Source organism: Ischnura elegans, chromosome 4 (assembly GCF_921293095.1).
Source record: "Ischnura elegans chromosome 4, ioIscEleg1.1, whole genome shotgun sequence".
NCBI lineage: Eukaryota > Metazoa > Arthropoda > Insecta > Odonata > Coenagrionidae > Ischnura > Ischnura elegans.
Window position 1 is genome coordinate 32,687,419 of NC_060249.1, and position 26,222 is coordinate 32,713,640.

Consider the following 26,222-nt stretch of genomic DNA (forward strand, 5'->3'; position numbering starts at 1 on the left):
AGACAACTCTTTTTCCGTTGCAACCTCTTATTTAAACCAGATTAATTCATATCTTTATCGATAGTTATTGTACTTACGTATTGGGAATGAGGAAATTAATTGTGTCGGTTTACTTAACCGTATTGTAGCAATTTTAAAATAATATCCAGAAATGTGAACTAAATAATAATTTGTATTTTAATCTACAAATTGATCAGTTTACCATTTTTTGCTGCTAGGAAAGCTGCAAAATGACTTTATCGCTTTCATCTACTCATAAATTAGGCACAACTTAACCATATTTCTATTTTTCCCGAGCTCTCTTAAATTTTCGGTGAGTAACTGGCTAGGGCTCGTATTATTATCGAAGATAATGTACGTTATACTTACCATGGGATTGTACTCGTATAAGTTCGCAAAGCCTCCAGCTCTCTTAATGGATGGCGTCAGTTACTTACAGGAGCGGAGGTGGACTTAATTTGTTATTGATTATGTAAATAAATCTAGAGAGAAGAAAAGCCTGCGGGAAAATTTCATCGAATCTCGGTGTGTAACACTGAGGTATGAAAATATATTCTAAAGGAATTAAAATGTTTGTAGTTGAATCACTTAGCTGCTGCAGAATGATTTCAAACATTTTTACTTGATATCTTGTGCTTGATATCATCAGCAATTATTGTTTTAACTCAGCGAGAAATTGAAAGTACCAGTGCGGTGTAATTCTGTATATCGCCAATCCTGAAATTACATCCAAGCATATAAATAGTATAAAATTCAAACTATTATCAATTTACCATTCTTGCTCTTAGCAAATGTAGAAAAGGGTTGTATCGCGTTTATAATCATGAATTAGGCCCACATTTTGTGAATTTTTCGCCATTTCACTTAAATTTCGGTGAAGTGGCTGTGCCTTGTCTTGGCATCGAAGGGGAATGGCTGCTCTATTATGGAGCTCTATTATTCGCAAATCCTCCGCGTCAGCTACATACTGGAGCGGTGGTGGATTTGATGCTTGATTGATTATTTAGAGGGTGTAACTGAGCTTCCTGGTTACATTGCATCTTTCACTCCCCGCCATATTGATTTTTTCCACCTCCGTTGGCGTGCGTACACTCGGAAACAGAGCAGCTGCCGTACTGGTGTCCTTGAATCTAGACTTATCTGACTTAGCGCGATTCATACAATGTGCACTCGAAACTTCGGTGAATGAAATTTTATTTGTGATTGAATTTCAACGAAATCCTTATGACCGCGTTATAATGAAACTTTTTTTCAACTTCCTTCTGTAAGCATGTGTTGGGGAGACTGGGTACAATTGTGACAATTTTCATTTAATCGCCCTTAGTTCTGTAAGTGGGCTACTAAGCTCAACAAAAAGTGTGTCTTAATGTAATTTGTACATTAATGCACATTTAAACATCAAATCTGTATCCCTGAACACAATTGTTAGCTCACAGGAGCAAGTTATAAAAAACATTTTAAGTGTCACAACCGACCACACCCCAAGGGCGGTTGTGACAGGTTTCCAAAATACTCTGAAATGGTCACAAATCGTTTTAATTGCAAGAAATATTTAAAATAATACAGCATAATCTTCTTTCTGAAATCATTGCAACTTATTAAAAAAGAAATAAAATCTGGGAACACTTCAATCATTTACAACTAATAAGGCAGTATAGATTGTAAAATTATTATGTCAGTCTTGACGTATACTCTATAGTCAATACATCGGTCTTCATTAATAATTAGGTGAGTAAACATTTCTAGTTATGCTTTAAAGTAATTCTATCGAAATATAAAGTCCATGAGGATAAAGTGCAAAATAAATGTCCGCGCAACGTGTTAAGTATTTTTGATAGCTGCTGCTGTTGTTCTGCCGAAAGGCGAAAACACTTTGTTGAGAGCAACGTACTCCATTCTGACAATGCTTTCATTTTCGCCCGCACCAGGGCTGTCGCGTTGACGAACATATCTTAGCAAAGACGTGCGATTAACTCTGCGCATTACCGCAGCTCTCCGGGAAGAAGTCTCTCGTTTCACTTCTTTGTAACCGTATTCTTAGTGCAATATACCACATTGCCCTCTTTAAGTCTGTCTCATGCATATTCTGGGAATCTAAAACAAGAAAAAACAACTTTTACATGTGTCACAACCGTACCCAGGAAACATATCACAACCGTACCCATACCACTCCCTCGTAAAAAAACAATCGCCATGTCGTCAAGAAATAACTTCCCAACCAAGTAATCGCAGCTAATGAAGCGAAAATGTGTATTTTATGTGTAGGAAAAACACTCAACTATCTATCTATATTCATCTAACAAAAATCATCAAAAGAAATCGAACAAAAATATTTACTTTTGAGTAGGGATGGTCGGATCGGATACCTCGGATCCAAAGATTCGCGGATATTGCCCTTCATCGGATACATCGGATCCAAAGTCGCGGAAGACATCGGATCTGGATCCGAAATTTTAAATAATAGCTTCAGTGAATGCAACGCTCCATAAGGGTGGAAGGGGTTCCGATTCTCTCTTCGAATGTGCCGTCGCATGCGATTCTTGTCCTACGCCACTGGTCAGTGGTTTGTCCGAAGATTTTTCCTATTTTCATTGCCAAACCCAAGCTTACAAGTTTAGGTCCTGAGCATATAAAGATGTTTAAAAAAACAACTTGAAAGCCTATAAAAATGATTTTTACTTTATAAATATATTAAAATAGTATGGAAATCTAAAAAGCATTCCTTCGATTGTACGTACCCAGAATAAACTTGAATAATTACTTCGTTTAATAGCAGGAATTGCAGGAAAATGCATTTGGATCCGAAAATATCCGATCCGAAAGATCCGGCTCCGAAAATCAAGGATCCGATCTGAATCCGGATCCGAAAAAAATCCTGGATCCGTCCATCCCTACTTTTGAGTGTTGAAAGCCAATATGTATAATAACCAAACCTAACGTGTACGACGCGCGATATCCGACAGAATACTGTGACATAGGTTCAGATATGCAAGCTGCTCCTCTATCCCCTTCCGATCCATTTTTCCCTATATTTTTGCTAATAGGACGACTGTCACTACCGTACGCTGGCATAACCGTACACAGTCTACCCTACCTATATTCTTAAATTTGGTAATATCACGGGAAAATTAAAGATGAATGAAGGTGAATGGCAAAATATTTTAGTTTTATGTAAATGAATAATCGGCCCGTAAAAGAAAGTAATAAACAGAAAATGCATTCAACCCCAAGAAATTTGGTTTGAACACTGGTAACATTATTTTGTTAAGTATTTGTCATTTAAATATTAATAAATATTATTACAGAAAGTTATTTTAATTAAAATCTTTAGATATTTTTTATTATTTTGAGAAAAAATAATTCTATCACAAAACTAAAATTTATTCCATACTTTAATTGACTTGAAAATATCGATCACCTCGTTCTCAGAATTGTAGAAAAAACTGCGTAAATGGTGTATCCTGCATTAATTTTTAATATTTACTTGTCCAATGGAAATGTTTTGAATTTTTTTATGTTTTTCAATTATTTTTTTTACCTTACTCAGTTCATTGATTTTATATATTTATCCAGCGTCTGTACTGTCGGGGATATTTCTTAGCGTATGCATGTTATATTTCAAAATCTCGGAATAGAAGAGGTCACTGAACTTCGTCAATCTACGTTAGCAGCGTGAAAATTGGTGACTGTTCGTTATTCATTTTTAATTTTACTTGTTTCATTGGTTTTTATGCATGGATTGAAACATACTCTTTTATTGTTATTAACTCGCAGGTAAGTGGAGCAACTAGCAATTATGGATAAAAAGAGTAAAATATTAGTAGCAATTTGTTCATCTGATTATGATTGCGCTCCTGCTCCAATTTTTGCTATATTTGTTCAATGAATGAGTGTTTGCGTAATTGAAAAACTAAAAAAATCAACTCTCAAAATATGCTTGAGAAAAGAATCTCCCTAATTAAGAATATTATTAAATTAAAAAAATATTAAATTTGTTGATCGAAATCGCTAATTTTTCTCCTCTTACTAACGCATAATTCTGTTTTCTGAGGAATATTAGCAATCGCCCCACAGTCGTGAAAGTTGTCGATATAAATTAAATAAATATTCGATGGTTATTATTGACGACGTAAATTTAATATGTGCATCTTACGCAATTAATAACCCCTGGATAACAGCCCTCATGCTTTAATACGCTGTTAATCGCTCGTTGTTAACGAGATGAGCTGATTTTTATGATTTGGATTGAATACGTTTTATAGGTTCAGGGATTTGTGTTTCAGCTTACCATTTGAATTTATATTCAAGCATAATCCCAACAATCACGTAACGAAACGTATTGCATTAGTCTTTACCCACTCCTTTTCTTGCATAATTCGAATTTTTTCTGAGATTAAACGCGTATTATATATTTTATGCATTACCGTTAGTTTTTTTTCTTTAGTATGGGCATAGCTAAGAAGGGACAGAGATGGGTGGCAGCCCCCCCTTAAATAGGATTTATTTATTGTTAACTGAACTTAAAATATACAGTGCGAGACCGAGGAACAATGCTTTGGTACTCATGGTGCCCGAGTATTGAGCTTGAGGATCTGGCTGATGACGCACCCTATCTTATTAAAATTTTATTCGCGCCCTTGACCCACCTGAAACCGACGAGATGAAGGTGTTGATCCGGCCATGAGGTCTCCTTACTAAATGATTTCGTTTAAAACCGACCTATTTATCCACAGAATAACTAATAAAGAGTATTTTCTTCTGTATTTCTGTAAGCATTGCAATAAAAACTGTCTACAAACAGTAAAAAAAGTGCAAAATCTGATTGTTATGTCTTCCTTAAAGAGTTATTTCGTCATGAAGTCAATTTGATCCATTTTAATGCTCTCAAAAACAGCGGAGAATCAAGTTTCAAAGAAGCGATCGTTTCAATTATTTTGGTGCTGTCAACGATAACGACTTGCAATATGGAATGAAAAAAACACAATAGGGTGGTTTCCTATTATTTTTTTATTGCCTAAATCGAAATATTATTACTCCTGGAGTACGTATTTCACGCTTTTAGATTTTTAGATGACGATATCTATTTTTCGCGATTAAATGAAAAGTGAAAATTTTAAAGCGGGCGAAAATGCGACGGCTAAGTATGAATGCCGGGAAAAAGTCCGTGTAACGTCGTTCTGGTTCCCGCTGCCGCAACTGAGGTGACCTTTGGGTGAGGCTTTGAGCGCTGATACGATGCAGGATGCTAGCAGGTAGCTGAGTACCCTGCTAGCTGGTAGCGCTTGGCTTAAATAAGGATTATTAATACCTTATCAAACGAAGAAAACTTTCTGACCTCAGGCAATTTTAATAGGTGATTATTAAGACATGTTTCCCTGAACTCTGTGCCTCATGCATGCATTGGTAATCTCAGACGATGTATAACTCCTGACTACTCGTATAGAATCTAAGTCCCTGTGACGTCACGTGGAGTGGCATCGCATGGGCGCCAATCTGGCCTTTTTCAAATGAGGATAAAATTGACCCTTGCCATTTGTCTAAACCGGTATTTCTAAAACCAAATAATTTGTATATTATGAATACAATAATGGTGGGTAACGAATCGCAATCAATGCCTTTCGTTTTCTTTGATGAAGGAAACTACCCTATTGGCCTAATATTCTCTCATTCCATATTGCATCTTTGAGGCCGCAGAGTTCAATTCCCCGTTTTGCAGGGGAATATATAAAATATTTTTGGACTTTCTGCGAATCGGTGTTAATTTATATCGTTGATGATGAAGAACAAGTTTTAATTTAGGATATATTTGTGGAGCTAAATTAATTACTTCACCATTGATGAACGGAAATATTGATTCTTTTGTTTTTTCCGTCCCGGTCGCATCTTCAGCACTAAAATAATTGCAACCATCGCTTCTTTGAAACTTGATCTTCCGCTGTTGTTGAGAATAGTAAAAAAAGTATATCTGTAATTTTTTTTTGGGAATAATCAAACGAAACTATCTTGTTCGATTTCTGACCGCAAGTAAAAGGTATATAGCTCAGTGTTCGAATTCCCAATAGGCAAATCGTATGTAATTTCGCAGCTTTAAATACGAAATCTTTGGGAAAACTGACAGGGCTTATTAGCATCTTATTTTGAAAAATGAAGAAGAATGATGACGTCTAACTTTGAAACCATGGTCGTGTAAATGTGTGAATAAATATTCATGTGAAAGCACGAAGTTTCTTGCAGAAAAGTTTCTCGGGTTTTCCACCGGTTGATGTCGTCCATGTCTCCCGACTTTTCGATCCGCGACTTGCTGATCATCCTCAGGGGATCTTCCGAATTCCGAATTCGGAAGATCTCCTGAGGATGATCAGCAAGTCGCGGATCGAAACGTCGGGAGACATGGACGACATCAACCGGTGGAAAACCCGAGAAACTTTTCTGCAACTGATACGCCGGGAAAACCTAAGATCATACACAAAGTTTCTTCTTTTTCATTTGTCATAAAAATAATCGCTTTCACAAAGTTACGGCTCAAACCATCAATTTTAGCATCTTATTTGGTTTCTTGCTTAAGTTATTTTCCTTAAATGCGAAAATGTAGTTATAATTTGTAGCTCTATATTTTTTTGACGATGGCTGATAATCAACTTGGTTTCTCATCTAATCCTTTTGGACTGGAGTTAATTATTATCTCCTTTCTTTAATAGATATGAAAAGAATATGATGTTAAAATTTTAAAATGGCGGAAGGAGACTCGTCATTATCTAAGAAATTAAGCCAAGGAAGATTTAGCGCCTTTTCCTTGAGAGGAGCACAAGATACCAAGGTTTGCCTTCTAATATTGTAGTAATTTTACTGTGGACATTTACATCGCGTTTTCAGTTTTGGTAAACCGTACCCGAACTTCTTCCAAAAACAAATTTGTTGGTCTAATAAGGCTGTTCCTATAGCCATTGTGCCCGTCTAATGCCTAACTTACCGAACTGTAGTACAGACCACCATTTCTGAAAATCAATTACTGGTGCTCTATTTTCATTAAGGCAGGCTTTAGTCCTGGAGGTTTACAGGTAGTGCCCGTGTAATTCGGTGCTGATTCCTTTATCATATTTTTTAGGGATATTAAAATATGACATTTTATAATTCACTTTTTGTCTAACGATCTACACCGAATCGTGATTTTCTAATCCTTAATTCAGCTCTTTAATTGGCGTGCATAGCCGGCCGGCTGGTATGTAATGTTTGGGACAGGGCATTCGTTATTACTGTAGTCATCTGAGTGCGAATGACCGTAGCCGTCGAAGCATCTCATAGCACAAATCCAAATCCTGAATTCTTTTGAGATTTGATTCATAATAGGTTTCTAACACTGCATCCTCTCTGCTTCTTGAGGCTCGTTAGGGTAGTTATCATTCCTTTACTTAGAGGCCTCCAGAAGCGGTAGTATCAAAAACATCCAACACTAGTTATCTTTACCGAAGATTTTAATCAATTAAAGAAATTAGTTTTTGTTTCATTTTAATATTTATAAAATCAACTCTTTTGGTGTGACAAATGGAGTTATTGGTTGAAACAGAATCGTGAATTGTGGGAAAAAGTGTTTTCCAACTTTTACTTATGCTCGCTCTTGTGAAAAAAATCTCAATGTTTTCATAGCTGGCTCTTTTCTCCACTTGCCAGTATCCTCTGAAGCTTTAGTGTCAGAGTCTGGTGCAGATAGCTAATGTTGCCAGTGCAGCCCTATTGAATCGTCATAATTTGCTATAATTCTATAAATTGGCAGGTTCCAAACTCTATAGCGGTCTTCAGCGTCTCCTATCTCGGGCTTCTTCTTTTGTTTTCCGGTTCCCTCTCTTCGCTTCACATACCATTGTAAGCTTTCTTCTTCTTATTCCGCTTTCTCCCTTAACTGCTTTCTCGATTACTCTATCCAAAATACCATAGCCTCTAAAAGTGTGCGCCATCCAGTTTCCCAATTTCTTTTGTATCAATTCCGGAACAGCTCCTACCTCTCCTAGTCCTAAGCACCTCACTTCTCACTCTATCCATCCATCGCACTCTCCGTTGCCGCCTCACACCTGCATCTCAAATGCATTTATTCTTTCACGAGCAGGTGACCCGACGTTGCTCGGGAAAGATAGTACCAAGACAAGCGGGAAGCATGTAACATTCAATGTCACATAGTAGGTTTTTTTTGCTTATGAACAAAGCAGATATGGTGATGGTCCCTTCCCCTTTAATATCCGTTGACTCATAATTGAAGTAAGACGGTGAGCGGAAGACGCTAAACAGCAAGCAATGGAAAATACGAAATATAATTTGATGCTTTCCCGGCGAATTATGTGGGTAAACTGTTCTCGGGATTCCCACCGGGTTAATTCTTTCATAAAGGCCAACGTTTCAAGCTCCGTCTCGGCGCTCATCATCAGGGCTGAATGTTGATTTATTTACATTAAAAATTGATTTATTTAGTGCAAATAAATCAACATTCAGCCCTGATGATGAGCGCCTAGACGAAGCGTTGAAACGTTGGCCGTTATGAAAGAACCCGTTGAGAATCCCGAGAACAGTTTACACACAATGGAAAATACGATTTCCGTATATCGCGCGCGGGATCAGCTTATCCCATGCCTCACAGCATTGATAATTATGTGTGTTTTTGTTGTGTCTTTTCCCGTCGACTTTGTCAAGAGTTGTGCCTAATCAGCAGGATGTCCAATCGCAGAGGTTTTATGACGTGGCGTAACAAACGGTAATGAGGAAACGTCGCAAAGGACGCTTCGGACGCAACCAAAAGTAGCACTACTGGGTTCAAGAGCATGAGATGCAACTGTGTACTAACTTTGGGTACAATCCGTGCAGCCGTTTGGAAACGCATAGCGGGCATACAAACAGACATCCTCTTTTATGCATAAAGATTCTTCTTCCGATTGTCTCCGTTTCCCATGCGTACAACATGACCCCACGCATAACAAATACATAAATTTTACCTCTCTTATTCGTCCTCTGTTTTCTTCCCATGCTTCTCCGTTGATTTATCTAATCAAAATCTCATTCCCACAAACAATTGTCCGATTTAGTTTCCCTTTCTCTTCTATATCACGTTCAGAGATGTTCTATCCACCCATCTAACTCTGTTCAGCATTTTCCAAACTTTTATCTCTAATGCATTTATTCTTTCTCTCCTCTTCTGCGTTTCTTACCCGCCCAACATAGCACTCCATGCTTAACATTTCTGCATTTCACATGCAAAACTCTCCATTACTCCCCACAGTTGATTAGTGTATGTATTCATTTGATCCAAATTCCAAGGATTATGTGGAATCAATGCTGATAAGCCATTAAATATGAGCACCCAAATTCTTAGGTGACCGACAATAAATATTGAAGTACTGATCAGTCCATACTGTTGTATTATTTCAGCTGAATGATAATACTGTGATGATACTAATGGTGTGATGATACTGAGTATAAACACTGCAGAACGAATATTCTAATATAAGTGCACGGTCGCAAGTTGCACTAATGTCTACTCACTCCCTACTTTACTAACTACTTAGGCTCCACTACTTATTATGGCCTCTAAAAGGTCGTTTAAACAGATTGGTATGAGAGGAGCTGCTATGTTGGAAAAGAAAATGTCGGTAAGATGCAATACCTGAGGTCCATGACGTGTTCGGTTATGTTAAACGGTATTTTCTGTTCGTTTTGATTTTGATTCTAAAATATTTCAAGAAACAATGACTTTATTCTGATGCCTAAAAAAGGATCTTATCATAGATGAAGCTTTTAGTAACGCTAGCTATAATTTATTTCAGTCGGAAATGTTCTTTATTTTACAGCACCAAATCATTTACAGTGAATTTTAATAACTTAAAATTACTATTTTTATATTCGTAATTAGTATTAAAGAAGATAGCTGCATTAATAATGATCTAATACTTTTAAATGATCAATTATGGTTCCATTTTCCAGGCTCGATCGAATAAAAGGCTCACGCATTCACATACGACTTTAAGACAACGTTTGCAGAGCAGGCGAACTTCACAATGGGGAAGTGTGTTTTCCATATCAAAGGACGCCCAGACGCCAAAGGTAATTTGCATTTGTCGGGTACAAAAGCTCTGTGCATACAGCGTAGCAGTGTATGACCTCTATTTACCCGCTTGATGGCGTAATGAATGAGAAATTTCGACTGCCCAGACAGTAAGAGAGTTATTCGTTTCGTATGGTTTTCTTACGGAAAAAGTTGTTAAGCAGCTTATCGTAAACTAAGGGACCATAAAAGGCTAGGACAAGATTTTAGGGAAGAATAGGTAAGGAATGCCGTTAAATATCCTCATATTATCATAAGTCGCTTCTGTTGGAGCGCCAAAGGCGGCAAAAAAGCGTACTACGCATGCTACGCTGCTCAGCTCGACATGAATTCAAAGCCTACCGGTGAAATTCAGCGAGTCTTTATAAGAGCTGAACAATGGATAACAGATTTTCCCGTAAATAGAGAAAAATTAACAACCGCAAGCTACTAGCTGGTGAATATGCAAAGCATAATTCACGTACTCTTTCCTAGCGGCGGAGAGAAAAAAAAATCATTCGGGAGAATCGAACGTGTGACACACAGTTCAGCGGCTTTGTATGATAACCATTACACGGCACCTGTGTGGAATGTGAGGCATAGGTACCAGTTTAAAATCCAATTACGTAGAAAAACTTAGCTGCTGCGTGCATGAAACAAATTAAAATTATTCAAGGTCCACACAATCTAACATGTATGAATTTTAATTTATGGCCTGATAACTCGACGAATACGATATAAATATTAGATATTCATTGCCGGCGTTTTTATATTCTACGTCACTATTAATTTGAAATTATGTGCTTTTCTTACAACAGTGGTTTCGTTTGAAATCGTTTCATAAATCTGAATAATTTTCAAATTATGGTCGCATGATATTATTTCTCCTCATAATATAGAAGCGCAAAGAATAAAAACATTATTCGTATACATAAATGCCTTAATGAATACTCTAAAACGATGGTATCATAACAACATCTACGGACGTGCTGAAAGTTAGGCCTCCATTTTTTCATTAGTTTGGATGTTTGTCGGGCTGGCCTGAGGAAACCTATAAGGAAAGGCCAACAAGCTTACTTGCGAGCGCCTTCCTTATTTCTTCCTTTCACCTTATCTCAATGACTTATAATGTTCGAGCTGGGTGGATTTGAACTAGTTGGTACTTAAATATTTATATAGCTTATACGATTCAGATTTATAGCATGAGAAGAGCGTTTAACCTGAGGAAGATATCGTCACAAAGAAATGTATTGAAATTGTGTTCGTGTCCGAATGAATTTCGTGTGAGTTCAACTTTACGTTAGATCACTCAAGTAACTTTGCAAGCGACCTCCATTTTAGAATGCCAAGTTTTAGGTTTTCACGATAGTTTTAAGTCGCGTTAACAGCAGCTTAGATAGGCGTAACTTGGTTTTTTATTACCCTGATCAATCAGTGAATTATTCTTCCAATGACAGCTCAGACCGCGTAGAAATTATGCAATAGTGAGCTATCGATATATATTGCAATACTCCATGCTATTACATTTAATGGAGATAAAGTTGACCTCTTCTCTACTGATGGGTGTGCTAAGTCGAGTTACTCTACTTTAAAATGTTACGAACTAGAAGACCTCTTCTCACGCTCTAAATTCACGCAAGTCAAATTAATTTTTTATGAATACGACTTATGAATTAGTGCGAATATAAATATTTCGCGTAAAATGGCATTTTGAAGTCTGTTCCTCAGGCACGAAATGTGGAATCTGATTTTTTTAAAGGAAATTCAGAAGGTTGCGCCCATCTTTCTTTTGTTGACGAAATTCGTCTCGCGGTGAACATTTTTTGCTAAAGAACTTTTTTTGGCCAGTTTTAAACATTCCATTATCGTTTTGGTGTCTTCGCGATCAAATCTAGAATTTGTACTGTGATTCATCCATCTTTCCGTGGCTACTTTACTTAATTGCTCATGATTACATCATTACATCTGTTACTCATTCTCAACCACTTCCTTCATTAAACGCTGTTGTTTTCCCAATTAATAATGCGCGAAGAAATTGTCTTCGTAAATAGCTTGTTATTAAAACGAGGGATAACTTCGTACCAGGCGGTACCACTCTCTAGATACAGAATCGATTTTCAGGTTTCGGGGAGAAGGCTGAGAGCTGTGGTACCAGTAATGAATTTATCTATGTAGACAAGCTTACGCCGAAAGCAGGAGCCGAAATTTATTGTGATATAAATTATTTTTATAGCTCGTAAAAGTTACTGTGCTCAAAGGTAGCGAAAGGATCTTAGGTCTTAAATAATAAGCTGTAAATGTTGGAAGAAGAGCCAGTAGTATCAGAAAATACAGAGGTAAGCTAACATTACTGGTTACATAGATTTTGGTGGAAGTGGATTATATTGTTCTTCGTAAGATATTACTTTTATTTGTGGAAAATAAGAGTGGACTGTTACTCGTTTTTCTAGTTTTAATGACATCCTTGATTCTCTGATGCTGCTAGCAATGTAACAAAAACAGTTTTAAATGGTTTTTGAATGATTTTAACAGCATTTTTGGGTTGGAGATGAGCCTGGCTTCATGTATTATATACGACGGTATTTTTACTTATGCTCATAAAGTATATAGAGTTTTTATACCTTTATTTCTTAGTCTTGGAGAAATTTGCATTTTTAAAGTCTAACATATTGTCATTCATAATCGAAATATTAACTGAAGTTTAAGCAAGGCTTCTCGCTAAAATATTCAGATGGAAATACATTTGTATATTAATGTAACTCATCCACTTTCCTTGAGGAGATTTGAGAAATCAAGTTTGGTGAACGTTTTATTTGGAATTATTCGTTGAATTTTTTTCGATATCTCCGTAAGATTCCCTGTTTAATTCGTGCTTACGCTTTTCTTGAATTTTTGTTCATGGTTCTTTGTAAATAAATATAGTTTATTTACTCTGTTTGAGAAAAATTTGAAGAATCAAGTTTTGGTAGACGTTTTATTTTGAAAGAATTGTTAATTTTTTTTACCAAATCCGTTAGATTCCCTGTATAAATCGTATTTGCACTTTTCTCGAGTTAATGGCGTTGGACAGAAAGCCCCTATCTCGTCAACTCAGTCTGGCTTCATAATATTTTGGTATAGCCCCTTCTGAAAAATGCTTCTATTAGTGACTGTTTTGTCATGGAGAATTTTATAGCGTACTTTCTGCTTCGATAGTTTCCTCTAGCTAATCGCATGGGCATTGCCCTCTGTATGGTTGCATTTCGTACAATATGTATCCTATGAGGCACTGATGCGTATACAGGGTGTCCCATTTATCTTGACCACCCGAAATAACTTTTTGTCTAGATGCAAATTCAAATATGTGTCAAGCAAATGTTCATTAGCCGTCAGGGGGACATTAATCAGCATGATTTCCTTCCTTGTAGCTTTGTTATTTACAAAAATATGCACAGGAGGAGTTATTGGAGAGGAAATGAATTGCCGAATAAAAAATATAGGGTGCCATTTAAAAAAGACATACCGCTGTTCATATCTTTGTAAATAACAAAGATACAAGGAAGGCAATCATGCTGATTAATGTCCCCGTGACGGCTAATGAACATTTGCTTGACACATTTTTGAATTTGCATCTGGACAAAAAGTTATTTCGGGTGGTCAAGGTTAATAGGACACCCTGTATACTGTGCAGCACGAGGAGGAGCAGCGTTCTGAGCGAAGGGCAGGAGTGAGGGAACACAAAACGCGAAAGCAACAGGAGAGGAGTCGGGGGAAGGTGGTGTGGGTGGAGAAAAATGGAAGAGTAAAAAGCCGCAAGCTGCCCTTCGCCGTTAGTCAGTGTATCGCTGCCTTGCGGTCGACGATGTCAAAAGGAGGGACAAAACCAAAGCCCTCCGCGGTGGGTATTTATTTCTCGCAAACCCCTCGCGGTCTCCCATCTCGCACTCAAACCAGTCCCCCTAACGCATTTTTAATTTGAGAATGCTTGGAATGTGTGGTGCGTGCATTGCAGGATACAAGTGTTGAAATCGCTCGACAGGTTGCATATATTATAGGATACTGGAATTTATTTCGGCTAGAGCATCTACGTATCTCTTTTTGGTGTTCTACTATAGAAAACCTATTTTTCAAAGTGTTATGAATGAAAAGTAGATTTATTTAAGATGGGATTTAAATATGTTCTTTTTTTGGATTTCAATTATACCCATGCTTGCTGGAATTGCTACACTTTATATTTGAGGAGTCTGCCTTTATTCTCAATGCTGGACACATTGAAAGATACAATTTTGTTTTCTTCCAATATAATCAATGAAATTTCATAGAGCTTCACACTTTATGGAGCAAAGAAGGGTAAAATCATGCATCAGTTTTTGTTCAGTTTGACAGTACAATTGATTCTTAGGCATTCAAATATAGACGAGGATTCATGAGATAGGGCTCTATGAGGATCTGTGGAGTATCATGTATACTTTCACATTAATAATTATCACATAATTTACTTGATGTACTGCTTACCATACAAATATATGAATATCTGTTACATTTAACCCATTCACATTGGACCCTTCCTAGTGGTGGTGTAGGGTAAGGCAGCCTAGTATAGGGCCCATCACTCATCGACTAAGATCTAAATGAAGCTAGTCATCTAGATCTTAGTTTCATAGTTAAAGTTGTTTACTCACATCTGTTCAATATTGCTTGCCGATTGAATGTGAGTGGGTTACTCAGTGATTTTTTTTCTGATGATAGATTAGTTTTGAAGTTTGATGACCTACTGACATGAGAGCACTTTACTTTAAAAAAGGTCCGTTACCAGAACACTTACAGATTGGAATCAAAAAAACCATTTAACCGGGATTCTGTTACAAAAATAATTAAAGATACTTTGGAAAGAGAACTAACCTTATTGAAAAAATATGATCCGGAGGACTGCAAAAGACTGAGTTGGTCAATGGCTGAAGATATCCGCTCTCAAGTCAAGGCTTTAGAATTTGATAGGTAAGTTGGTTTTCTTGGAAACTATACTATCAGTATTGGATATTTTTTTATCTCTTCCGGTGGTGACATTTTATTATTTCTTGACTCATATGAAATATGTAGCTTAAATATTTCATATCTAATGAAAATTATCCAGAAGTTTCTGTCCTCTCTGTAATATGTGCTTTAATACAGCCGAGAGATTTTTAATCTAATTCATCTTCAGTAGGAAATTTTTGCATTTGTATTGGGATATAGGGTGCAGTTTTTTTCATATTGGATAATATACCCAAGCCATGGAGTTTAAAATATTGTGAAAATTCATGCACTCTCATAAAACAACCACCTAAGGAGAATGAGCTATTGCTGAAGCAAGTATAAAAGGGGCATAAAGAATGACCTTATATTTTATAGTCAATTTAATTGCAAATTAAAGTTTCATTATCAAAATGTGTGGCTGAAGCTTATCTAGTAATAGTGCACAAGTTTTTATCCTTGGCATTGCAATTCACGTAAAATTCTGGTCAGTTCACATTTTGCCTGTTGGATAGGGTGTTTCTCATTACCCAAAATATTCCTTCAAAATATATTGCTCTTAAATATATTGGAACGTCTTTAGCTATGAATAGTTCTTTGAAGAAATCCAGCAAAAGTATGAATTTTTTATTTACAGTCGATTTTGATGTAAATACGAATCTCATTCGTACGATTTACCATTTTAGGAAATATTAAAATCATCAAGTCGTCACTTGAGTACAATTTAGTCCCCAATGATAGATATATTAAGTATGGAAATATTATTTTTCCTAATTTCAAATGAAAATCTAACCTCCAAGAAATAAACCATGAGGATGCAGTTAGTATATGGGTTCCATCAGTGCCAACTCCTCCATCAATATAGCATGATTATTTGTGATTTATTATGTGGACATAATTTTTGTTGTAGGGCGATGTTTTATTCAACTTTTGTCCTTTCCTTATTTGATTCCTCTTATTGGTGCTAGTATACAAATAAGATAGAAAGCAGTGTATTGTTGGACCCAAGGATTTGGAGAAGCCCAATAATTTTGCTCCTCCTCTTGCGACTCTGGACCCCTTTCACCCTCATGGGGTTACTTTCCCCACCACCAATCTTTCACGTGCGCCAATCTAGCTTCTGCCTCTTATGTCTGTTTTAGTCTGAGTTTGAAAAAAATGCATCTGAGATCCTGGAATATGTCTTTAACTAAAGATCTTAATCTTATGGCCCAAGATCTTGAAAAGTAGCCTTTTTAGCCCACCATATCATGTTTTTGACTGGCCTTTGTTCAAAGCTTCAGTTTCTGGCATTATTAATATGCTGTAGGAGATAACTGTCAAAAATAAAAAGGCTGCAATAATGAGTGACATTATTCAGGACAATAGGGTGGTTTCCTATTATTTTTTTATTGCCTAAATTGAAAGATTATTACTCCTAGAGTACGTATTTCACGCTTTTAGATTTTTAGATGACGATATCTATTTTTCGCGATTAAATGAAAAGTGAAAATTTTAAAGCGGGCGAAAATGCGACGGCTAAGTATGAATGCCGGGAAAAAGTCCATGTGACGTCGTTTTGGTTCCCGCTGCCGCAACTGAGGTGACCTTTGGGTGAGGCTTTGAGCGCTGATACGATGCAGGATGCTAGCAGGTAGCTGAGTACCCTGCTAGCTGGTAGCGCTTGGCTTAAATAAGGATTATTAATACCTTATCAAACGAAGAAAACTTTCTGACCTCAGGCAATTTTAATAGGTGATTATTAAGACATGTTTCCCTGAACTCTGTGCCTCATGCATGCATTGGTAATCTCAGACGATGTAAAACTCCGATCTACTCCTATAGAAACTTGGTCCCTGTGACGTCACATGGAGTGGCATCACATGGGCGCCAATCTGGCCTTTTTCAAATGAGGATAAAATTGACCCTTGCCATTCGTGGGTAACGAATCACAATCAATGCCTTTCGTTTTCTTTGATGAAGGAAACTACCCTATTATAAATGTCTTTCTGTATGTTAGACCCTAATCTATCTACAAGATTTGAGTTAAGTCTAATGTCAGTGTGAAAACTACTTGTGATAATTATTTTAAGCCTTTATTGTAATGGAGAGCAGTTGAGGATGGAGTGGAAGAGAAATTAGGAATGGCATGGAAATAAAACCAGCTATACACTCCTAAACTTCAAAATTATTTTTAAAATGTGAGCATTGCCCAGTGGAACCCCTGTAGGGTGAAATACTTTCTGTAATATCAGTAACATGAGTATGTATTTCATTTAATTCTACTTGCAGACCTCTTTTTTAGATACTGGTATTTCAGGGAAGCACGATGCATACTTATTTAAACTTAATGGGTTCCAATACTAGTCAACTAAACTGTTTAGCAACCCATGCAGGGAATAGGGCCATAGGAAATTGATTGCATTAACAGTACTTTTTGAAAACAAGTCTTTATGGGGGAGAAGTCAAAAATTACTGGGCATTACATTGGGATGAATTAAATTTCTCCAATTCATTAATATTACCTGCCTTAGAAGCAATCTTCTACTAAACTTGATTCATTTGTTCCAATATTTTTTCCCAACAAGCTAAACTCCTTTTATTCTCATCATTCATGATGTGTTGTAGAGCCCTCTTTGATATTGTTTAAACCTCAAAATACGACGGCTGTTTTTTTTCAACCTCTGATTGGTCATGAATAGAATGCGAAGTAATTGATTAAAAGTTATTTCAAAAGCTTCACTATACCTTCTTCATAGGATGTTGCTGCCTATGACTTCTCTTCTTTTGTTTTGAATGGGAATGGGCGTAATGTTTCACCCTGGGCAGCTGCATTAACTTTGTCACTGGCTGCATGAAATCCATGAGCAATGCACCTTTTTGATCCAAAACTGAATCCGCCTGAATTTTCTTGATTTGCCTGGTGACTTTTGGTTCATCCATCATTGTGATTTTTGCTTTGTTTCATGAGTGCCTTTTTTAATCTGTCTCATCTCTAGCCACAGCGCATTCAAAAAATTCTCTTTTATCGGCATAAAGGTCAAGACATGTCAATGCTGAAGACATGTGGTGAGTTTTCTGGCTGTCGCTCCACAGTGCACACATGGCGGGAGAATCAATTGAGGCATTGTTGTTAGTAAAATTGCCTGTAACCTTAAACTAACAACTTATTGCCGTAAATTACTTGAACGTATGGTGCAGAGGGTGTGCAGTTGCCCTATCCAAGTAGTGCCTGCCTGTCGTTTGTATGGTGTTTTTGCTGAGCGATTTGAGGTTGAAAAAAAGCAGCCTTTGTATCCTCAGAATTTTTCCTATCAACTTGCTCCCCAAAGGAGTAAAAAGTAGTCTCAGAGTGTGAAACGCATGTATATTCCTGATGTGAGAAAGGTAGGTGAAAAAGCAGCATCTTGTGGTTTTTTGCAGTGGTGCTAGAAACAGTTTTATCCACTGTTATATTTTATTGAAATTTGAAGTGCTGAAGTTCATGAAAAATGAGACAGTTCAATAAGTTTATAAATATGTAGTATTAATATGCAATTTTATAATGACCTGATTTAATCTTAATGCCTTTATATTAACCTACCCTTACGTTCAGGCACTGAGTGGAACTATTTTCCTGAGCCTGTAAGGGCACGCCAGTGTTTAAAGACCTGTGATAAAAAAATCTTGGCCAGCATTTCCTGGCCTGCCCATTATCATATGGGATAGTTTATTTTAACTTCTTACCAAATTACAGAGTTACTCTAGGCAAAATCATTAAGTATGTAAATTCTCTGGAAAGCATGAAATATTCCTTCAGTAGAAGACTTTCTGTACTTTCAAATAAAATGTTCTAATAAAATATTTTTAACCCTACCAATTCATGCAGTAACTTTCGCAGTTCTTGAGCTTGTTACATATTTGATTGCCATTGTGCAAATTAGGTCGGTGAAGAAATATTGGATTGTAATTAAGAAATTATGTGATAACTCTACAAAATTGAGATAGGTAGTGTATGTATATCAAATTCTGTATATATGATGAAAAGTATCAAAAGTTATAAAAGGAATTAGGACTCACTTATATTGTGATGGTGACAGTGGCCTTTATGGTGGTTGCTGGTGATCAAATTGTGCTCATTCATCAAAAGTTTCTCTATGTACCTGGGTCTGCAGATCGCATTCTCTATATTGCTGAATGATCATTCTCCACTTGTCCAGGTATCAAACAAGCTCTTTCTCTCATGGCAAAGCAACAAAACAAAATTCCAAATGGTCGAACTGGAAACTGTCAAATTAATTCTCTCACATTAATTAATAAAGGTGTTTTGTCTTTAGCTTTCATTCAGTTGCAATTATATGTAGATTAATAGGGTGGTTTCCTATTATTTTTTTATTGCCTGTATCGGAAGATTATTACTCCTGGAGTACGTATTTCACGCTTTTAGATTTTTAAATGACGATATCTATTTTTCGTGATTAAATGAAAAGTGAAAATTTTCTAGCGCGCGAAAACGCGATGCGTAAGTATGAATGTCGGGAAATCTCTCCGTGTGACATATTTCTGGTTCCCGCTACCGCCTTGTGAGGTGACCTTGAGGCGAGTTGAGCGCTGATACGACGCAGGCTGCTAGCGGGTAGCTGAGTACCCTGCTGGCTGGTAGCGCTTGGCTTAAATAAGGATTATTAATACCTTATCAAACGAAGAAAACTTTCCGACCTTAGCCAGTTTTAATAAGTGATTATTAAGACATGTTTCCCTGAGCTCTGTGCCTCATGCATGCATTGGTAACCTCAGACGACGTATAACTCCTATCTTCTCGTATAGAAACTAGGTCCCTGTGACGTCACGTGGAGTGGCATCGCATGGGCGCCAAATTGGCCCTTTTCAGATGAGGATAAAAATGGACCATTGCCATTCGTCTAAACCAGTATTTCTAAAACGAAATAACTTGTATATTATGAATACAGTAATGGTGGGTAACAAATCGCAATCAATGCCTTTCGGTTTCTTTGATGAAGTAAACTACCCTATTGTGTAATATGAATTGATCTTGTGCAAGGTATGTAAATGACAAAACATCACTTTAAATTAAAGTGTCAGGCATGCTGTGTGATCATCAAGAATGCTAATGCTATTGCCAAAGCTTCTTGGTTTGCAGATCTAAACCCCATCGTTTAGCTTGGTACTTTAACTACCATACCCAATGATTTTGGAAAATTTAAGGATGGCATTTGGATCAGAGAGTTATCAATGTTAGAAACTATATAAATTTAATTTACTGTCTTTAAAAATTTATGAAAAAGTCAGTACTGTGTAAAAAATCAAACTGTATCTCTTTCTAGGTATAAAATAGTGACGCGAGTTTATATTGTGGAGAAATTACAACAAGGAATCTTTATAGATTCATGCTTTTTGTGGGATGCTGAAAGAGACACTTTTGCTACTTATGAATTTGAAAATATGTACGTTAGAGCTGTTGCAATTGTTTACGGATTGTACTGTGATTGACAAAAGCTTCGAAGGAAAATATTTATGTGGCACTCTTGCAGAATAATTACATATGTTCAAAACCAGGAATTGTTAATAAAATGAATGAGTACCTACCTTGTCAATAATCCAATGTGTTCTGAAATGTAGAAATTGGAGAAGCAATAAAGTCACATTTCATGAAACAAGAGTACCTCACTTTGATGATAATTTTTAATTTATTATGACTGTACTGTTATAATGTAAATGGTATTTTGCTTTTTTAAAGAATGAATAGATATATGCTCTTTTTCTATATGTTTTCTCAATGTCGCAGTGATGCTGTAAGAGGATGGAGGTGAACACTCGATCACAATAATCTGTGAAGTATGGACGTCTCACAAACTTCTTCAACCTCCCAAGGTTTTTGCTGGTTGTCATTAATTTATGTTTGAAGTGTATACTTCCAAGTCAAGAAGGTGACTCATCGCATATCTCTTCCTTCCTTTTATACTACTTCCCATGTAGCTTGCATATTGGATTACAGCTGCATTGAAGCTATCAGGGGCACAGCTAGGAATTAAGACTAGTTGGGTTTTTAGGTGCAACTCATACTAAGAGTCTGGGGGGTATGGAATACCTGCCAGGGTAAGAAGCAGGTGCTGCGACCTCTCCCGTGAAAATTTTGAAGGTAAATGGTGAAAAATGGTGAGTTTTACGGCTTTCCGAGGGATAATTTATTAGTCCTTAGAATATTCTATTAGTAATATTAATCCAATATAGTAAAATGAGTTAAAGATAAAATTTTCTCTGAGATCTGGAAGGGGGGAATTGTATCCACCAAAACCTCCCTTTGCTGCGCCACTAGAAGCTATGGCTACATAGTTTGATGACATCTGGATTTTGGCTTACATACAGTCGGATTCAAGATGGATTCCAGTTAGCTCAAAAACTTCAATCGTATTGGGATGAAGTGAGGACTTAAGCTGATTTTATGCTCGATACATTTTTTTCTGGTGGATTCCAGCTAAAATCCAGCATGCCTTGCAATTTGGATTATCATAGTCACCTATATAGGATTTCCAATGTAAAATGGTGGCTACCATCGCAAAGTGGGGCCAAACCCCACTCTAAGTGGACAAAAGTCCAAAAATGAAAGTTTGCAATGGGGTTTTTTAAATATTAGGTTGGGTAATAGCATCCCCAACAGCACACATTTGGATATACATAATGTATTTATATTGTATTTTCATGGGTCACATACATATGTATTTTTGTTATGTATAACATGTGTAATACATATGTATTATTGGATGTATTTCCTTCGTATTCATACATATGTAAAAGTGGTACGTGTTTACACGATAAATACATTTGTATTTTTGAAATTTGAATACTTATGTAAATGTGGTCAAAAATACAAATGTAAATATCGTGTAACACTTGTTACTTTTACATATGTATGAATACAGAGGAAATACATATGTAAATGTGGTCAAAAATACACAAAATATACATTATGTATATTTCCTGTAAATTTTGAGAGGTGGATTTTCGTGGCGTCAAGTGAAATGTTCAGAAACATTTTTGCAGAAATAATATGTTCACTGCAAACGCCAGATTTCCTCATTTCAATGATCATTCATCCATTCGAATTTATACCCAGGAAGCTTAAAAATAAATCATATACTGATCGATGTGAGCAAGGGTAGTATGGCGACCATATTTATGTTAATTTGTAAATGCACGCGAAATACAGACGTATTACATATGTAAAATTCAGTTTCCATCCGCGAAATATACACATGGAAAATGGTTCACAATACATGAAAAATACAAAAAATAGTTCTTGCACAGCGCAAAAGTAAAAGCGAAGTTTAATTTTTTAAACGATATTTAAAATTAACTGTTTAAACAAAGAAATTAAATTCTCAATTCTGTCGCAACAAGCTAGGGAAGTGAGTGGGAGTGATAATCTCGTTAACAGTTAGCTCGGCATTTCGTTCGAGACTACGAGAACGTCAAGAACGTGCTGTAGGAGGAACTCCGGCTACTGATGTATAGTTAATTTTATATTTGTTTGTATTATTATACGTATTGGAAGAATTGACATAGTGTTTTAATCCTCGATAACCGGTGCGTGTGGATGGTGTGCTCAAACCGAAGCTATGTTTTGCTGGAAATGTGCTTCAATCCCGCACGTTATTGCGATTCGTGCAAGCCAGCTCCAACAGTTTCCTGTCACTGGATAATTAAGGTAAGGTATGATTTATCTTTTATTATATTGTACGCATACATAGACTACATTAATTATGTTATTTGAGTATATTTGGATACAACTATTGGCGCAATGTGTTGACCACATTGCGCCAATAGAGGTAATTATTTTGTTTATGTTTGGCTATTGTTTTCCTTTTTTGTTGAGTTATGTATCGAGGAGACTGGTCTCCATTGAAGTTATATGGTAAAACATAGTAATGTCAATCTTGTACGTATAAATTAATAGATTATGCGTCGTATAGTAATTCCGTGCTTCGCGGCTGAAGTTACATTTTTTCTTCTCTTAATTAAGAGCAGAAAAAATTGTTTAAAGGAATGTTTTCGTTCACGTGTAAGTTGTTTTATCGCTGTTTATTACCACAACCTACTGTATTGTAGTTCTTGCATTCCTAGTTATCCTATGCTTTAGTCATAACATCTTTGACCTTAGACTTATCAGCGTAGCCTTGTCACTAATAGATTCCTCGAGGTTCCGAGCGGTTTTGCCCTCTACTTCTAATTATTTAACGAACAAGAAGTATTGGTCGTGTAATATCGGTTCCCTTAAAGCAAAATGTAATATTTTTTTCATCTTGAAATGCAGTCAATCAAGGTGCATTTCGTCATTATTATTAATACAAGATAAATACGTAATTTTCATGCGAAAGTTTGTCATTATATGAAAGAAAAAGGTGCGTACGGGCCAAATTAATTAGGTAATTGTAATTTTCTTTTCATGCTCTTTCGCGCATACCCAGCAGGCGACGATGTAAATAGCTTGGCCTGGACAAGAGGAGAATGGATTACGGAAAAGACGACGAAGCAAAGCCAGAAGACCAGGTGGAATTGTTAATACCGAGGTAAGGTATGAGGGAAAATTTTTTTTTAACCATAATCGAGAGGTTTCTTAAAGTTAAGCCTGAAATTATCTATTATGTATGAAATTTATTTGTTTGAAAATTTGATATCACAAGTTTATATTTTTCTGTGTGAGTCATCCGCTACTTAATCATGGTACTAATATATTAGTATCATGTACTAAATAAGCATACCAATGGATTCACGTTTTCCTAGTTAATTTATATTTAAAAGTAGTCATATGATCTTTTCTCATATTTCTCATTCTTCTCAAGAGAAAGGCTATTAATTTTGTAAAATGAAAGCATTTCCCCAAAAATATATGATTTCTCAAAGGACAAGGTCTAATCTGCTCTAGCTGGGACCTCGACATAATTGGTAAATGAAAAATTTTAAAACTTATGTCTGGAATCTAGCAGAGAAGCCAAACTTTCATTTGCATTCAGAATACAGAATTAGTACTAAAATTACAGACTTCACAGAATACTGACTGCCTATATGAATGGGAAAAAATAAAATTGAAAGGCCTTGAGCTCCTATTCAGATCTTACAAAAAGATATATTTTTGCATGACTTTTAAACTTGACTTCTTCTTTTCTCCTTTCAGAAAGTGGTTAATTGTGCAGAGTTGGTTTCCTGAATTCAGGTTTCTTCTTGTGCAATGGGTTACAACGCTTGTTCCGTGCTAACATTTTTTTCTATTTTCCAATTCAAACCATTGTTTGTACTTGATTTATCTTTGTGCCATTTTTTTAAACTAAGTTTCACCTACTGTTTGCTGCTTGTTAGCAATATTCATGGCCACACTTGTTATTTGTGTGTATTATTTTATTTTTCTCTTTGAATAAATGTTTTATTATCTGTATGTTCTGGTTTCCTTATATTTATTCATCCGTTTGATCCATATTGATATTAAGTGGATGTGGGTCAGAAAATCAATATGTATAATTCGTGTACGAGGGCCTGCAGATACATATGTATATTACATGTAAGGATATTCAGATTTCCAATTTGTAATACGCATGAATACATACATCCTGAGGGACTTTTGAGCCACTTTTACGTGAAATATACAGACGTAATACGATTGTATTCCTTTGTATACATATGTATAAATCATGTATGGGTATTCAGATTTCCAATTTGTAATACGCACGAATACATACATCCATAGGGACTTTTGAACCACTTCTACGTGAAATATACCGATGTAATACGATCGTATTCCATCTTATACATATGTATTTGGGCACGTATTTTTTGTGTATTATTGATGTAATACAAATGCCGTGTTATCTGGGATAGAGTACGTATATATACTTACTCTATGGTAATAGGATGTTTGAACTGCATAACAGTGTATTTTATGGGTTGGTATGTGTGCACCTTTGCGTAGAAATAAGTGTCAAAGTGAGAGAAAAGCGAGGCACTGGTCCCGGAGTCGCAGACGCATAAATGGATGGGCGATTTTAAACTATGATTACAGCACACTGGCCCTTTTGATTTTATTTTTTTAACTTACAATCAATTGGAATAAGTATGGAATATATAAATTTGCCTTTACTATTTATATTTTGGAGAAAATAGCCGTGGAGAAATTAATTATCATGAATGGAACGTCGTTGATTTTTCACGATGAAAAGTTTTATTTAATTAGAGAAAAGTTATATAATGGACAGAATCGTAACGTAGATATATTATTAGTTGAAAAATGGGCTTAATATTGTAAAAGAAATCAACTCCCAGACGGCACAGGAAGTTTTCGTACCTAAATACGAGGGTGGACAATCAAGATACAAAAATCGCGCTTAGGAAGTTACTTAGAAGGTTTTGTTTCTTTATTTCCTTTAATGACGAAAAAAGATGCAAGAGGACTGGCAAATTCATATGCATCGATAAAATTGTATCTCATCGATAAAACTGTGTTCGGTCTGGGACTATTTTCTTTCGCGGGTGGTGCCATCTGGTGCCATCGTGCCCTATCCTCCTAGAAAGATCACATGCCTTCACAAGCCGTTGGAGATCGCGTCGTTTACGTCACGTCTCACTACATTTCAGGGATTTTTGTGGTTAAGTTAGTGAAGAATAGAGTGTCTGGTAATGTGGAAGTTTCCCTTATTCTTTAATTTCATTCACTGGGCTTCAGAAACGTGTTTGTGAGATATTTTTGTTAGAAATGCCTTTCGTGTGTGTATTGTCGGGATGTAATGGAAACTCCGGGACATATGGTTCAAGTTTTTAGCTCTCCAAAAGATCCTGAGTTGAAGAAGAAGTGCATTTGGGCGATAAGAAGAAAACATTTCACCCCTACGAAAAACTGTGAGGTATAATGTACTCTACCTCGCTGTAATTATTTGGATGTAATTTTAAGTCAGAAGTGGCTATTCAGTACTAAAAATGGTGATTCAAAATATTGTAGCAGCAATTCTTTTGAAAATTCTTGCATTTTAGTTGTCTTTTTTGTATTAATTCATTCGGTAAACGTGTGGTTAAAGGAGAAACTAGGAATAAGCTGCCAAGTTTATAGGATCGAATATTGCTTCTTAGCTTGCCCTATGGTGTATTACACGTCGGCTTTCATCATTTCAAATTATCTTATGCTATAGTTTAAAACAATAAAAAT

At 36.2% G+C, this 26,222-nt stretch overlaps 1 protein-coding gene across 2 annotated transcripts in view; it reads left to right on the forward strand.

Annotated features, from left to right (window-relative positions):
* LOC124157238 (dynein light chain Tctex-type 5-B-like) overlaps positions 1–26,222 on the forward strand; it is a 48,519-nt gene that overhangs the window by 14,271 nt on the left and 8,026 nt on the right. The window contains exons 2-5 of one of the 2 annotated variants that reach the window (XM_046531805.1): positions 6,699–6,817; positions 9,964–10,083; positions 14,847–15,040; positions 20,359–20,691. In XM_046531805.1, the coding sequence (XP_046387761.1) occupies positions 6,731–6,817; positions 9,964–10,083; positions 14,847–15,040; positions 20,359–20,524 (567 nt within the window). In that variant the 5' untranslated portion in view covers positions 6,699–6,730 and the 3' untranslated portion in view covers positions 20,525–20,691. Of the gene's footprint in view, positions 1–6,698; positions 6,818–9,963; positions 10,084–14,846; positions 15,041–20,358; positions 20,692–26,222 lie in introns of those variants that run through there. The other variant, XM_046531803.1, reaches the window with a different exon arrangement.